This window comes from Nerophis ophidion, linkage group LG07 (assembly GCF_033978795.1).
Source record: "Nerophis ophidion isolate RoL-2023_Sa linkage group LG07, RoL_Noph_v1.0, whole genome shotgun sequence".
NCBI classification, from domain to species: domain Eukaryota; kingdom Metazoa; phylum Chordata; class Actinopteri; order Syngnathiformes; family Syngnathidae; genus Nerophis; species Nerophis ophidion.
Window position 1 is genome coordinate 62,253,767 of NC_084617.1, and position 16,731 is coordinate 62,270,497.

General features: G+C 41.7%; 1 protein-coding gene across 1 annotated transcript in view; it reads left to right on the plus strand.

The window, feature by feature from the left end:
- The window catches only part of grk5l (G protein-coupled receptor kinase 5 like), a 120,294-nt gene that overhangs the window by 102,861 nt on the left and 702 nt on the right, over positions 1-16,731 (plus strand). The window contains exons 8-15 of the mRNA XM_061906801.1: positions 3,780-3,920; positions 3,988-4,178; positions 4,260-4,297; positions 9,732-9,821; positions 9,898-10,106; positions 10,179-10,316; positions 13,460-13,597; positions 16,549-16,680. Coding sequence (XP_061762785.1) covers positions 3,780-3,920; positions 3,988-4,178; positions 4,260-4,297; positions 9,732-9,821; positions 9,898-10,106; positions 10,179-10,316; positions 13,460-13,597; positions 16,549-16,680 — 1,077 coding nt within the window. The remainder of the gene's footprint in view (positions 1-3,779; positions 3,921-3,987; positions 4,179-4,259; positions 4,298-9,731; positions 9,822-9,897; positions 10,107-10,178; positions 10,317-13,459; positions 13,598-16,548; positions 16,681-16,731) is intronic.

The following is a 16,731-nucleotide window of genomic DNA, read 5'->3' on the forward strand; positions in this document are numbered from 1 at the left end:
ACAGTATAAACACTTTTTGGGGTGCAACAGCAGACTAGACTGGCACAATCAGCTTAATGGCAAAGACTACTTCCTAGACTGGCAGCTTATACACTAGGTCTTGGAATTGCAATTGCATGCAAAGTCTACTATATAATACTTGCAAGTGAGACTCAGAAATGTTATAAGAAGATACACTATATTGCCAAAAGTATTTGGCCATCTGCCTTTAGTCACATATTAACTTGAAGTGCCATTCCATTCCTAACCCATTGGGTTCAATATGATGTCGGTCCACCTTTTGGAGCTATTACGGCTTCAACTCTTCTGGGAAGGCTGTCCACAATGTTGCTGAGTGTGATTATCGGAATTTTCCACCACTCTTCCAGAAGCGCATTGGTGAGGTCACACACTGATGTTGGTCGAGAAGGCCTCCGTTGTAATTCATCCCAAAAATGTTCTATCGGGTTCAGGTCAAGACTCTGTGCAGGCCAGTCAATTTCATCTACACCAGACTCTGTCATCCATGTCTTTAAGGACCTTGCTTTGTGCACAGTCAGGTTGGAAGAGGAAAGGGCCTTCTCCAAACTGTTCCCACAAGGTTGGGAGCATGGAATTGTCCAAAATGTTTAGGTATCCTGGAGCATTCACAGTTCCTTTCACCAAGCCCAACCCCTGAAAAACAACCCCAGACCATAATTCCTCCGCTGACCCCCTCTCTGTCAGTTGACATAGCCTACCACTTCGTGGCTGAGTTGCTGTTGTTCCCAAACTCTTCCATTTTCTTATAATAAAGTTGACTTTGGAATATTTAGGAGCGAGGAAATTTCATGAATGGATTTGTTGCACAGGTGGCATCCTATGACAGTTCCACGCTGGAAATCACTGAGCTCCTCAGAGCGGCCCATTATTTCACAAATGTTTGTAGAAACAGTCTCCATGCCTAAGTGCTTGATTTTATACACATGTGGTCGGGCCAAGTGATTAGGACACCTGATTCTCATTTATTTGGATGGGTGTCTAAATACTTTTGTCAATATAGTGTATAGTATAATGTTTACAAAAAAAACATTTGATTTTATTATTAAACAATTAACATTTATTACATGCTTGCCAACCCTCCCGATTTTCCCGGGAGACTCCCGAAATTCAGTGACCCTCACGAAAATCTCCCGGAGCAACCATTCTCCCGAATTTCTCCCGATTTCCACCCCGTGCCTTAAAGGTACTGACTTTAGAGTCTTCTACAATCTGTCCTCACGTCCACTTCTCCTCCCTACAAACAGCATGCCGGCCCAATTACATATTATACGCAGGTTTTACACACACATAAGTGAATGCAAAGCATACTTGATCAACAGCCATACAGGTCACACTGAGGGTGGCCGTAAAAACAACTTTAACACTGTTACAAATATGTGCCACACTGTGAAGCCACACCAAACAAGAATGACAAACACATTTCGGGAGAACATCCGCACCGTAACACAACAGAACAAATACCCGGAGTCCCTTGCGGCACTAACTCTTCCGGGACGTAACAATATACACCCTCCGCCCCTCCCATCTCCCAAATTCGGAGGTCTCAAGGTTGGCAAGTATGTTTTTTTAACACTCAAAAAGTACTGAAAATTGGTACTGTTGAGTAAGGGTTTCGATTCCCAGGTACTAGTAACTGATACCGAAATGTGTTGGTATCATAAATAGTTTTAATTAATGAATTCAGTAGTAATTTACAGAACCCCACGGGGACATGGATGATTTGCGAGATCTCGCAAAAGGTTTTTGTCCTATGTTACTGAACCAGAAGTAAAACAGACACAGGGGCAGTTTAGCTCGGTTGGTAGAGTGGCCGTGCCAGCAACTTGAGGGTTGCAGGTTCGATTCCCGCTTCTGCCAACCTAGTCACTGCCGTTGTGTCCTTGGGCAAGACACTTTACCCACCTGCTCCCAGTGCCACCCACACTGGTTTGAATGTAACTTAGATATTGGATTTCACTATGTAAAGCGCTTTGAGTCACTAGAGAAAAAGCGCTATATAAATATAATTCACTTCACACTGTGATGGTGAACCGGAAGTGAAATAGACACAGCGATGAATTGATTACTTGATTAATACCATGAATTGATTAACCGGGACCCCGACTTAAACAAGTTGAAAAAGTTATTCGGGAGTTACCATTTAGTGGTCAATTGTACAGAAGATTTAATTAACTGTGCAATCTACTAATAAAAGTCTCAATCAATGGAGGCGCGGGAGCATGCGGGAGCTTACCCATCATCTGTGCTCTGTTGTGGGACTATAATACGATTTGATGTCTTTAATGTTAGACCAATACTAAAATAGAAATCAATAAACTTCTCCCACGGATGATGGATAGGCTCCTCCATCGCTGTGTCTGTTTTACTTCCGGTTCACTGACATAGGAAAAAAAACCTTTTGCGGGATCTCGCAAACCATTTTTTTCCCTCCATGTTCCTTTAGGGTAGACCTGGGCAATTATATTGACTTGGGGTCCTAATTTTGAGAAATAAATGTGTCTGGGGGCCAGTATATCTATTTTTAGGAACAAAACCTCACAATAATGTCTTATAACAGACCGCCTTTAAAAACTGGATGGAATTGTAGTTTTTTTTTACTGAATGAGACTCCCAGAATGTACATGAAAATAAAGAATGTAGGTTTTACAATATTAACTATGACCGATAAAACACTGAATATTGACAACATATGAACGTCACCCCCACTCTCAATTGACATATTTTACAATATTTTAAAAATGCAACAAACACAGTGAAATATGAACGCAAAGAGTAAAAAAAAAAAAATACCTACAATCCGATACATCTGATAGGTCACTAAGCTTTAGAATTTTGTTGTAAAACTCTCCCTTTCTGCGTCTGTCCCTGACACCCGCATTTTAGGCTGGCCGCTCTGAAAACACTCTGTGGAAACGTTCCCTACCCCCACTGCTTGGTGAATCGTCTGAGCTGCTGTGACTTACAAACGCCGTTTCATTATGAGTTGGGAAATTGTGTTAGATGTAAATATAAACGGAATACAATAATAAACTGATAAAAAAAAATTATTTTTTTTTGCAAATAATCATTGACTTAAGAATTTGATGCCAGCAACACGTGACAATGAAGTTGGGAAAGGTGGCAATAAATACTGATAAAGTTGAGGAATGCTCATCAAACACTTATTTGGAACATCCCACAGGTGTGCAGGCTAATTGGGAACTGGTGGGTGCCATGATTGGGTATAAACACAGCTTCCCAAAAAATGTACACCCTTTTGTCCACAACTGCATGAGCAAATAGTCAAAAAGTTTAAGAACAATATTTCTCAAAGTGCAATTGCAAGAAATGTAGGGATTTCAACATCTACGGTCCATAATATCATCAAAAGGTTCAGAGAATCTGAAGAAGTGACTCCACGTAAGCGGCATGGCCGGAAACCAACATTGAATGACTGTGACCTTCGATCCTTCAGACGGCACTGTATCAAAAAACCGACATCAATCTCTAAAGGATATCACCGCATGGGCTCAGAAACACTTCAGAAAACCACTGTCACTAAATACAGTTTGTCGCTACATCTGTAAGTGCAAGTTAAAGCTCTACAATGCAAAGCGAAAGCCATTTATCAACAACATCCAGAAGTCCTGATTAAATCATCAGCTGTTGAATAGATGTCTCCAATACATTTGTCCATGCAGTGTAACAAAGATGCATGCGCTACTATATGTTGTGAGTGTCACTGTAAACGATGTGTGATGCCGCTTTGGTCATATCAGGTGTGCGCCTGTCAAGTTCGAGCGACAGGGAAAATGTACGCCTGTAAAAAGTTGGAGAAGAAGAGGATCAAGAAGAGGAAAGGAGAGTCAATGGCGCTCAATGAAAAGCAGATCTTAGAGAAAGTTAACAGTAGATTTGTCGTGAGTAAACACTTAGAATAACTACTGCAATCTTTCCCTAGTGTTAACGTATTCTCCCGCTCATCAGGTGAGCTTAGCGTACGCGTACGAGACCAAAGACGCTCTGTGTCTGGTGCTGACTATCATGAATGGAGGAGACCTCAAGTTCCACATCTACAACATGGGCACGCCGGGTTTTGAGAAAGACCGGGTCCAGTTTTACGCCGCTCAGATCTGCTGTGGTCTCAAGCATCTCCACCAGGAATCTATTGTCTACAGGTATCAATCTAAAAAGTGGGCTTTAACACGTTGCAGTCAAACCAAACAGATTATTTTTCAGTTTCATTTGTGTTTTTGCAGAGATTTGAAGCCAGAGAACATCTTACTGGATGACAATGGTGAGTTTTAAAACCCATTTATGGAGTATGTAAAGCAGGGGTGTCAAACTCTTTTAGCTCAGGGGCTGCGTGGAGGAAAATCTATTCCCTAAGTGTGCCGGACTGGTAAAATCATGGCATAATAACTTCAAAGTAAAGAGAACTTCAGATTGTTTTCTGTGTTTTAAAAAATACAACAGGCACATTCTGAAAATCTACATATTACAAATAATCCTCTTGACCAAACATTCGAAAATTCTGAGGAAAAAATTGGCGCATTTTCAAAAACACCATGAAGCGTATAATGAACTTTGACTTTGTTTCAGTGTATTTAGAAAACCATTACATTTGAAGCACTTCCTGGTGAGCATACTCATGTTGGCAGTTCAGCATTTATAGCAGCGAATAGACGAATAGCTCTCCCTCCCCCAACGTTGACCTCGGCACTCTGACCCCGTATCTCAGCGACTGTGTCACAAACCTGGGGTTAAAGTTCGACTCAGATTTTAAATTCGAAAAACAAATCAGCAGCGTCGTTCAAAAAAGCTTTTACCAATTACGTCAAATAGCGAAAGTGAAACCGCTTCTGTCAGCACATGACCTTGAGAAATTAATTCACGCCTTTATCTCGAATCGTTTAGACTACTGCAATGCCCTGTATGTCGGCATTAGCCAGGCCTCCCTCGCCCGCCTGCAGCTCGTGCAAAACTCTGCTGCTCGTCTGCTAACACAGACGTGAGCACATCACCCCTATATTAGCGTCCCTTCACTGGCTCCCTGTGCGTTATCGAATACATTTTAAACTCCCTCTATTTGTTTTTAAATGTCTAAACAACCTCGCGTCAACATATCTCTCCGACCTCCTTCAGCCTTACTGTCCCACTCGATCCCTAAGATCAGCCGATCAGCTGCTACTGACGGTCCCTGACACAAGGCTGAAGCTTAGAGGTGACAGAGCTTTCGCTGCTGCTGCTCCCAAGCTCTGGAACGACCTACCTCTGAGTGTTAGACAAGCCTCCTCTCTTCCTGTTTTTAAATCTCTCTTAAAAACATACTTTTAATTCCTTGGCTTTTAACACTAAGTGATATCCATCCTGCAATGGCGCCCCATTATACACCTGCTGTGAACCTGTTTTTATGTTTTATTTATTCATTAATTATCATGTTCTATTTGTGTTGTGTTGTTTGCTCGGTCTTCGTATTATATTTGAACCTGTCCATTGTACAGCACTTTGGCTACCCCTGTGGTAAATTTTAAATGTGCTTTATAAATAAAGTTGATTTGATTTGATTTAGCAGCTGTAAACAAAGACTTCACAAACAAAAACAGCACACAGGGAAAAATTGCTCAATAAGCTGGTATGTGAACGTAAAAGTCTCTTGTGATTGTGGGTTCTCTGTGGTCGTACCGAAAGGATGGGACCTGCAGTCCAGGGCTCAGCAAACTATTTTATTTTGCTTTTTCTGTTTAATGATCAGGGCTCTCTCGCTCACGGCCTCCTGCTCGCTTGTGTCTGCGCTCTTCCCCCTCTCATGACCTCGGCCCCTGCTGATAAAGGAGACAGGTGATTAGATAACCCGCTTCAGCTGGGCAATCCACTCACCTGTCAGCTTCTTCAAAGCCGGTCCATGCACACGCTCTTCCTGCAGGAGGCGCGCTGACCACGCCCCCCTCCACAGCTAAAAATCCTGAAATAATCAGTCAAGGAAAGCAGTACTAGAAGGTATAATAAGAAATTAATAACAATTCCAATTCTGTTTGCTGAACTAGTAAAAATACTAATAATCTAGTGCAAAGAAATCTGATACACGGGACCAGCATTAAGGTGCAGAATGGCAAGGAGAATTTCAAGAACAGTGACATGCTAGGCCTTGAGATGCATAAAGTATGCTGAGAGTTAAAGAGCAGCACGGCTTTTCGCACAAAAGTAGACGATCTTCTTTGAGTTCTACAGGCTGGGCAGCGAAGTGCTGTGAATACTTTCCTGATACACTGTACACTGCAAAAACTGAAATCTAAGTAATATTAAATATCTCAAATAAGGGTGATATTTAATTACTGTCTGATAAGATAATTCTTCTCACTAAACAGATTTGATGTTAGTGTTTTACTTGTTTTAAGGGTTTTGGTACTAAATTATGTCAGTAAGATATTACAGCTTGTTGCCGACATTTTATGACCTATATTGAGTAAAACGTGCTTGAAACTATTTTTGTCTAAGTGTTCAAAATACACACAGCAATGTTGCACAGGAAGGCGGGGAAGAAGAGGGGAAAAGGCGGCCAAAATGTTTAAAAGTTCCAATTGTGTCCAAAATACCTCTCCGTGTTCCAGTCCCACGAGTCCTGTCTCCGACCGCTTAAAGGCCGACTGAAACCCACTACTACCGACCTTGCAGTCTGATAGTTTATACATCAATGAGGAAATCTTAACATTGCAACACATGCCAATACGGCCGGTTTAGTTCACTAAATTGCAATTTTAAATTTCGCGCGGAAGTAACATGCTAAAACGTCGCGGTATGATGACGCATGCGCGTGGCGTCACGAATTGTAGAGGACATTTTGTTCCATCACCGTTCACAGCTGTAAGTCATCTGTTTTTATCGAATAATTCCACAGTATTATGGACATCTGTGTTGCCGAATCTTTTGCAATTTGTTCAATGAATAATTGAGACGTCAAAGAAGAAAGCTGTAGGTGGGAAGCGGTGTATTGCGGCCGCCTTTAGCAACACAAACACAGCCGGTATTTCATTGTTTACATTCCCGAAAGATGACGGTAAAGCTTTACCATGGAACAGAGCGGTCAAGCGAACACGGTTGGATTGGACCACACACACAAAGTACAGTGTATTATGCAGCGATCATTTCGAAAGATCATGTTTCAAAGAGAGTCCCTTGCAAAGGGCAGAGATGGGCATCGCCACCACCCACCGACTGGCGCTGAAGAAAGGTGCGGGGCCGACCTTCAGGTTGTAGAGGTACGACCATATAATCTCACTACAACACTAGTAACACAATAAGCAGATAAGGGATTTTCCAGAATTATCCTAGTAAATTTGTCTAACATCTGAATCGCTCCCTTTGTATAGTCTTTTCACTCTCACTTTCCTCATCCACAAATCTTTCATCCTCACTCAAATTAATGGGGAAATCGTCACTTTCTTGGTCCCAATTGCTCTCGCTGCTGGTGGCCAAGATTGTAAACAATGTTCAGAGGTGAGGAGCTCCACAACTTGTGACGTCACGCGCATATACTTCCGGTACAGGCAAGGCTTTTTTTATCAGCACCAAAAGTTGCAAACATTATCATCGATGTTCTCTACTAAATCCTTTCAGCAAAAATATGGCAATATCGCGAAATGATCAAGTATGACACATAGCATGGACCTGCTATCCCCGTTTATATAAGAAAATCTCATTTCAGTAGGCCTTTAAGCCCCGGGATGCAAAAAATGTCCAAAACGCATCCAGCAAAGTCCCACAGAAAGTGGGGGAGAAAAGTGAGCAAAGTCCCCCAAAAATGTTCTAAATACCTACCCAGGCTCGAGTCCTACAAGTCCCGCCGCTGGCCACACAAGTCCCGGGATGCCCCAAATGTCCATAACACAACCAACCGAGTCCCATGGGGAGGGGGGATAAAAGTTGGAAAAGAGTGGAAAAAAGTCCCAACAATTTTCAAAATACCGTACCTACCCAGGTACGAGTCCCAAATGGAATGCCGGGTGGAATTTTTGAACATTTTACCGACTTGTCTCACTTTTCTCCCCGCCCTCCCGTGGGACTTTGCTGGTCGCGTTTTGGACACTTTGGGCATCCCGGCCAGCGGGGGACTTTTGCAGACTTTTCCAACTTTCATCCCCCCTCCCTGTTGGACTCGGCTGGGTGTGTTATGGACATTCTGGGCATCTCGGGACTCGCGCTGTCATACATATAAGATTTTATGTCCGAGTGTTTTACTTGCTTTAAGTGTTTTGGTCCTAAATTATCTCAGTAAGATATTACAGCTTGTTGCTAAGATTTGATGACCTATATTGAGGAAAACATGCTTTAAACTAGAATATCAAGTGTTGCAAAACTGTGTCAACACTCACAAGTATAAAACTACTTTTTTAAAGTAATAATTTCTTATTTCAAGCATGTAAAAAAAAAAAAAATCATGACTTTGACACAATTGTGTCTCATATTAAAACAGATAACAGCCAAATGGACTTTGCTGTTTAATTTTCAACAAAACAATAGAAAATATGATTATTAGCCATAGATCCACTAATAACCACTAATAACACAGTCAAAATGAGAGCTTGTTCCCATAGGCACCAAAAACTCTTAATAATGTATAGACAAAAGTGCATATTATATATACTATTATATATATAGTATTTATATGGTGTGTGTGTATATATATGATGGATATGTGTGTATTTTGGGTGTATGTATGTGTGTATGTATGTGTATGTATGTGCTTGTGTGTATATGTATGTATTATATGTATGTATATATATATGTATATATATATAAATTGTATAAATGTGTGTGTATATATGTGTGTATGTGTATATATATTTGTGTGTACATATGTATATATGTAAGTGTGTGTAAATTTAAATGTATTATATATAGATAATCCATAGCATCACTGAATTAAATTATATTATATATATTATTGTATTATATATTGCATATTTATATATTGTATATGTATAGGGGTGGGACCTAATAAGTTTACTTCTTCCCACTCCCTTTTGAGCCAATCTTGAAATCTACAAAAGATTAGTCACATGTAATGTGAAGTGAAGTGAATGATATTTATATAGCGCGTTTTCTCTAGTGACTCAAAGCGCTTTACATAGTGAAACCCAATATCTAAGTTACATTTAAACCAGTGTGGGTGGCACTGGGAGCAGGTGGGTAAAGTGTCTTGCCCAAGGACTCAACGGCAGTGACTAGGTTGGCGGAAGCGGGAATCGAACCTGCAACCCTCAAGTTGCTGGCACGGCCGCTCTACCAACCGAGCTATACCGTAATTTGTAATGTTTACAATGTAGGTGTAAATATAATGTATATATATATATTTCTTTTGTATTTTATGTCATTCTTTTGTTTTGTTTTCATGGCTCAAAATAAACCATTCATTCATTCATTATGTACTTGTATAGTGGTACAGTTGTTATTAGTGAGAATATACTTATTTTAAGGTATTTTTTGGGTTCATTGAGGTTAGCTAATTTTACTTGTTTTGGAAAGTCTTGACAAGACAAATTTTCTTGTTCTATTGGCAGATAATTTTGCTTAGTTCAAGTAAAATACCCCTAATTTTTATTTATGTTTTTCTTGTTTTTGAACACTGACTTTTTGCAGTAGCCTTTTGAACGATATTTTCATAATATTCTAGTTTTGTGTACTGTAAGCGAACAAGTCTGGTTAGATATTCTTGTATATTTGTACTGTAGGACACATCCGTATTTCTGACCTGGGCCTTGCCATTAAAGTGCCTGAAGGGGAGCTCATCAGAGGAAGGGTTGGGACTGTGGGCTACATGGGTAAGTCTAGAAATAATCTTCATCTCCATTGTCTTGTGCAAGTTCTTCATCCGACATTTGCTGTCTTTCCATCAAGCTCCAGAGGTGATCAACAATGAAAAATATGGAATGAGTCCCGATTGGTGGGGGCTGGGCTGCCTCATATACGAGATGACAGCCGGGCGATCGCCCTTCCGTGCCCGAAAAGAGCGCGTGAAGCGTGAGGAGGTGGAGAGGAGGGTGCAGGAGGAAGAGGAGGAGTACAACGACAAGTTTACCGAGGACACCAAGGACATCTGTAGAAGGGTGAGGAGTTGTTGGGAAGCGGTTTGTGTACTAATAGTTGTGGAGATTAATGGCTGCTTCTAAATGACCCAGCTGCTCACCAAAGACCCAAAGCAGAGGCTGGGCTGCCAGGGGGACCGAGCACCATGTGTCGAGGCCCACCCCTTCTTCAAAAACATCAACTTCAAAAGGCTGGAGGCTGGAATAGTGGAGCCTCCGTTTTTGCCTGATGTGAGTAACCTGATATATGACAATGACCATGGCAGTCAAGTTATTTCCGCATTTGGATAAATAAAAATGCTTACATCCTCTTCTGAGCTGCCATATCGTGAAAGAAGAGTTTGAGGCAATAATTACTTCCAAGACCTCCTTAATCCAGGGGTCGGCAACCCGCGGCTCCGGAGCCGCATGCGGCTCTTTGATCACTCTGATGTGGCTCAGCTGCTAAATTGCCGACCCCAACTATTATTCCGTGGGTTTTCCCGATTTTAGTGCCTCTCTCAGAAATCACCCGGGGATAATATTCTCCAATTTTCACCTGGACTTCAATACTGAGCGTGTGTAGTTATGGCAATGCCTTTGAACTCCTCTACAACAAGTCGTCGCGCCCGCTTTTACATCACGCGATCTGCGTGTCGACTGGTCATATTTTATATTCAGCCTCTGTTATCACACGAAAGTGACTGCAATGCATACTTAGTCAACAGCCATACAGGTTACACTAAGGTTTGTAATATAAACAACTTTAACACTCTTACTAATATGCGCCACACTGTGAACCCACACCAAACAAGAATGACAAACACATTTTGGGAGAACATCGGCACTGTAGCACAACATAGACACAAAAGAACAAATACCCAGAATCCCATCCATCCCTACTCTTCTGGGCTACATTATACACCACGCTAGCACCAAACCCTGCCCCCTCCAACCCCGCCCACCTCAACCGACGCACGGAGGGGGCGGGGGGATTTGGTGCTAGCGGGGTGTATTAAGTAGCCCGGAAGAGTGGGATTTTGGGTATTTGTTCTTTTGCGTTTATGTTGTGTTCCAGTGCCGATGTTCTCCCAAAATGTTTTTGTCATTCTTGTTTGGTGAGGGTTCACAGTGTGGCGCATATTAGTAAGAGTGTTAAAGTTGTTTATAACACAACCCACAGTGTAACCTGTATGGCTGTTGAACAAGTATGCCTTGCAATCGTTGTCGTGTATCTGCAGAAGCTTCATACGACATGTGACTGGGCTGACAAGCTGCTTGAACGTGTTGTAGAGGGCGCCAAAGGCAGCGCATCCATAGGATGCCCTTATTTTTGTTAATCGAGGGAAGTTCTGCAAACTTTCGCGAGAATGGTTGATCTGACATTCGGTAGTCTCTCGGAATATTCGGGATGGTTGGCAAGTGTGATGCTGTCAAGCGGCATTCATATAAAACCCGCGGGCCCCACTATCATTAAATGTTCATGTTAAGGTGCGAGCCGCGTGTCTGAGACCCCTGGTTTATACATAGCACAAAATTAAAAAAAAAACTCTGTATGCAGTGTTATTTCATTTTAAATTTCAAAAGAGTTTTGTGGCTCCCATTGTTGTCTTTATTTTGTGAAATGGGTCAAAATGGCTCTTTGAGTGGTAAAGGTTGTCGACCCTTGCCTTAATCCCACCTACATGTCTTCCTATGATGAAGCAGTGCCTAGGGGATCTGTGGTGGACTTTCCTATTTCTGGGACTGAGATTACCAAGGTAGTTAAAAAACTCCTCAGTGGCATGGTCACAGAGATCTGGTCAGAGTTCCTTAAGGCCCTGGATATCGTGGGGCTGAGTAGGTTGACAAGCACACCACATTGCGTGGACATCGGGGGCAGTGCCTCTGCATTGGCAGACCGGGGTGGTGGTTCCTCTTTATAAGAAGGGGATCAGCAGGGTGTGTTCCAACTATAGTGAGATCACACTCCTCAGCCTTCCTGGTATTTAGGTGTACTAGAGAGGAGGCTGCATCCGGATAGTCAAACCTCGGATTCAGGAGGAGCAATGTGGTTTACGTCCTGGTCATGGAACTGTGGACCAGCTCTATTCTCTTTGCCCAACCAGTCTACATTTTATTTGTGGACTTGGAGAAAGCATTCGACTGTGTCCCTCGGGAAGTCCTGTGGGGCGTGCTCAGTTTATAGGGTATTGGACACCCTGAATGCGGCGGTCTGTATATAATTGGTGTCAGAGCTTGGTCTGCTCTGCGGGCAATAAGTCAAACCCGTTTCCAGTGAGGATTGGAATCAGCCGAGGCTGCCCATTGTGACCGGTTCTGTTCATAACTTTTATGGACAGAATTTCTCGGTGCAGTTAGGGCGCTGAGAGGATTTGGTTTTGTGGCTGCAGGATCAGATCTCTGCTTCTTGCAGATGATGTAGTCCTGCTGGCTTCATCAGTCAAGAATCTTCAGCTCTCACTGGAATTGGTTCGCAGCTGAGTGTGAAGCGACTTGGTTGAGAATCAGCATCTCCAAGTTTGAGTCCATGGTTCTTGCCCGGAAAACGGTAGAGTGCCATTTCTGGGTTGGGGAGAAGATCTGGCCCCAAGTGGAGGAGTTCAAGTACCTCGTGTCTTGTTCACGAGTGAGGGAAGAGTGGATTGTGAGATTGACAGGCGGGATCGGTGCGGCGTCTGTAGTGATGCGGACCCTGTATCGATCCGTCGGGGAGAAGAAGAAGCTGTGCAGGAAGGCAAAGCTCTCAATTCACCGGTCGATCTGTGTTTCTACCCTCACCCATGGTCATGAGCTTTGGGTTATGACCGAAAGGACAAGATCACGGGTACAAGCAGCAGAAATTTGTTTCCTCCTTCGGAAGGCAAGGCTCTCCCTTAGAGATAGGGTGAGAAGCACAGTCTTTCGGGAGGAGCTAAGAGTAAAGCCGCTGCTCCTCCACATCGAGAGGAACCAAATGAGGTAGTTCGGGCATCTGGACAGGATGCACCCTGAACTCCTACCTGGGGAGGTGTTTCAGGCAAGTCAGACCGATTGGAGGCCATGGGGAAGACCCAGGACATTTTGGGGGAACTATGTCTCACAGCTGGCCTGGGAACACTTCAGGATCCCCCGAAATAAGCTGGACGAAGTGGCTTGGGAGAGGGAAGTCTGGGCTTCTCTGTTTAGGCTGCTGCCCCTCTGACCCGACCTCGCATAAGTGGAAGAAGATGAATGTATGGATGGAAAATGCTCACTTTTAACTTTTGGCTGAGTTTATTTACCTGTATGTTTATTTTACATGATTATCTTTGTTGTAAGTTTTCTCGACAGTGTACCCATTTTTTGGGCTTTTAAAACCAAACTTGTAAAATCAAGTAAAATGTTTTTTTTTAATTATCGTTGGCTTCTTGCAGCCTCGGGCAGTGTACTGTAAGGACGTGCTGGACATTGAGCAGTTCTCTACAGTCAAGGGAGTGAATTTGGACCAAACTGACAATGACTTCTACTCCAAATTTGCTACAGGCAGTGTTTCTATCCCCTGGCAGAATGAGGTAAGCGTGTCTTGACGGACAATTTTTTTATAAAAATATTTTGTGCAGTACGTGTCATTTTAGGGAAGCGCTGTCTCTCTAAAGTTTTATTTCTTTTTTTATATTCCATCCATCCATTTTTCTACCGCTTATTCCCTTTTGGGTCGCGGGGGGCGCTGGCGCCTATCTCAGCTACAATCGGGCGGAAGGCAGTGTACACCCTGGACAAGTCGCCAACTTTCTTATAGGCCAGGGGTGTCCATAGAGAAAACTTGAAGTCGAGATGCTAAAATCAATGCAATGTAAATCAACAATTGGCTGGCTATATGTGAACAAAACATAACTTATTTGCCTGTGATATGGTAGCGACTTGTCCAGGTTATATCTCGCCTTCCGCCCGAATGCAGCTGAGATAGGCTCCAGCGCCCCCCGTGACACCAAAAGGGACAAGCGGTAGAAAATGAATGAATGAATTGCTTATTTGCTTTGTGTTATACTGTAGATGACAATTGCAAAATAGTGTAATACAAGGCTAAATTGGCATATTATATCATGCATATTTTGTACTAAAAGTATTGGAGTGCGTTAATTTATTTTTTTAATGCAAAAAAACCCAACACGTTTAACATAATTAAATCATAAATTTGTATATTTTCCGGACACATATTGGACACATCAGGATTAGATCCCATTAGGACTATTTCCAAGCCCAGCACTAAAGTGGGGGGACAGTAAGATAATTGAGGGAAATTTTCCATTTTTCAGTTCACTTTCAGTTTATTTCGAACATGCATACGATACTATGTAATACATTGTATGTGGCTATTTTGTGTTTCTTCAAAATAGCCACCCTTTTCTCTGATTACTGCTTTGCACACTCTTGGCATTCTCTCCATGAGCTTCAAGAGGTAGTCACCTAAAATAGTTTTCACGTCACAGGTGTGCTTGAAGCTCATCGAGAGAATGCCACGAGTGTACAAAGCAGTAATCAGAGTAAAGGGTGGCTATTTTGAAGAGACTAAAATATAAAACTTGTTTTTAGTTCTTTCACCTTTTTTTGTTAAGTACCTAACTCCACATGTGTTCATTCATAGTTTTGATGCCTTCAGTGACAATCTACAATGTAAATAGTCGTGAAAATAAAGAAACCCCATTGAATGAGAAGGTGTGTACTATATATATATATATATATATATATATATATATATATATATATGTATATATATATATATATATATACATATATATATATATATATAGAAAACCCGTTTCCATAAGAGTTGGGAAATTGTGTTAGATGTAAATATAAATAGAATACAAGGATTTGCACATCCTTTTTAACCCATATTCAATTGAATGCACTACAAAGATAACATATTTGATGTTCAAACTCATAAACTTAATTTTTTTTACAAATAATAATTAATTTAGAATTTCATGGCTGCAACACGTGCCAAAGTAGTTGGGAAAGGGCATGTTCACCACTGTGTTACATCACCTTTTCTTTTAACAACACTCAATAAATGTTTGGGAACTGAGGAAACTAATTGTTGAAGCTTTGAAAGTGGAATTCTTTACCATTCTTGCTTGATGTACAGCTTAAGTTGTTCAACAGTCCGGGGTCTTGTTGTCGTATTTTACGCTTCATAATGCGCCACACATTTTTGATGGGAGACATGTCTGGACTGCAAGCAGGCCAGGAAAGTACCCGCACTCTTTTACTACAAAGCCACGCTGTTGTAACACGTGGCTTGGCATTGTTTTGCTGAAATAAGCAGTGGTGTCCATGATATCGTTGCTTGGATGACGACATATGTTGTTCCAAAACCTGTATGGACCATTCAGCATTAATGGTGCCTTCACAGATGTGTAAGTTACCCATGCCTTGGGCACTAATACACCCCCATACCATCACAGATGCTGGCTTTTGAACTTTGCGCCTAAAACAATCCGGATGGTTATTTTCCTCTTTGTTTCAGAGGACACCACATCCACAGTTTCCAAATATAATTTGAAATGTGGACTCGTCAGACCACAAAACACTTTTCCACTTTGCATCAGTCCATCTTAGATGAACTCAGGCCCAGAGAAGCCGATGGCTCTCCTGTGTTGTTGTTGATAAATGGCTTTCGCTTTGCATAGTAGCGTTTTAACTTGCACTTACAGAGTCAGCGACCAACTGTAGTTACTGACAGTGGTTTTATGAAGTGTTCCTGAGCCCATGTGGTGATATCCATTACACACTGATGTCGGTTTTTGATGTAGTACCGCCTGAGGGATCAAAAGTCCGTAATATCCTCGCTTACGTGCGGTGATTTCTCCAGATTCTCTGAACCTTTATATGATTTTACGGACCGTAGATGGTAAAATCCCTAAATTCCTTGCAATATCTCGTTGAGAAATATTGTTCAAAACTGTTCGACAATTTGCTTACAAATTGGTGACCCTCGCCCCATTCTTGTTTGTGAATTACCTAGCATTTCATGGAAGCTGTTTTTATACCCAAACATGCCACACACTTGTTCCCAATTAGCCTGCACACCTGTGGGATGTTCCAAATAAGTGTTTGATGAGCATTGCTCAACTTTTTCAGTATTTATTCCCACCTTTCCCAACTTCTTTGCCACGTGTTGCTGGCATCAAATTTTAAAGTTAATGATTATTTGCAAAAAAAAAAAATGTTTATCAGTTTTAACTTCAAATATGTTGTCTTTGTAGCATATTCAACTGAATATGGGTTGAAAAGGATTTGCAAATAATTGTATTTCGTTTTTATTTACTTCTAACACAATTTCCCAACTCATATGGAAACGGGGTTTGTATATATATAGAGTTAATTCTACCATTCATTATATATATTTTTACTTCTGGGGAATACAAATAGTACCGATTCGGTGAAATGGCCTTTCTTATACTGTATATCATCAACAATGGATCCAGTGTTTGTTAAAGGTCAAAGGTTTCTTTTCCAGATGATAGAAACCGAGTGCTTCAGAGATTTAAATGTGTTCGGGCCTCAAGGAGCAAGACCTCCAGACCTTGACTGGAGTCAACCTCCGGAGCCACCTCGACGCAGCCTGCTCGACAGGATCTTCAGGAGGCACGTGAGTAAACACAATCACTCGTCCGTATCAGGAATTTTATTTTATTTTTTT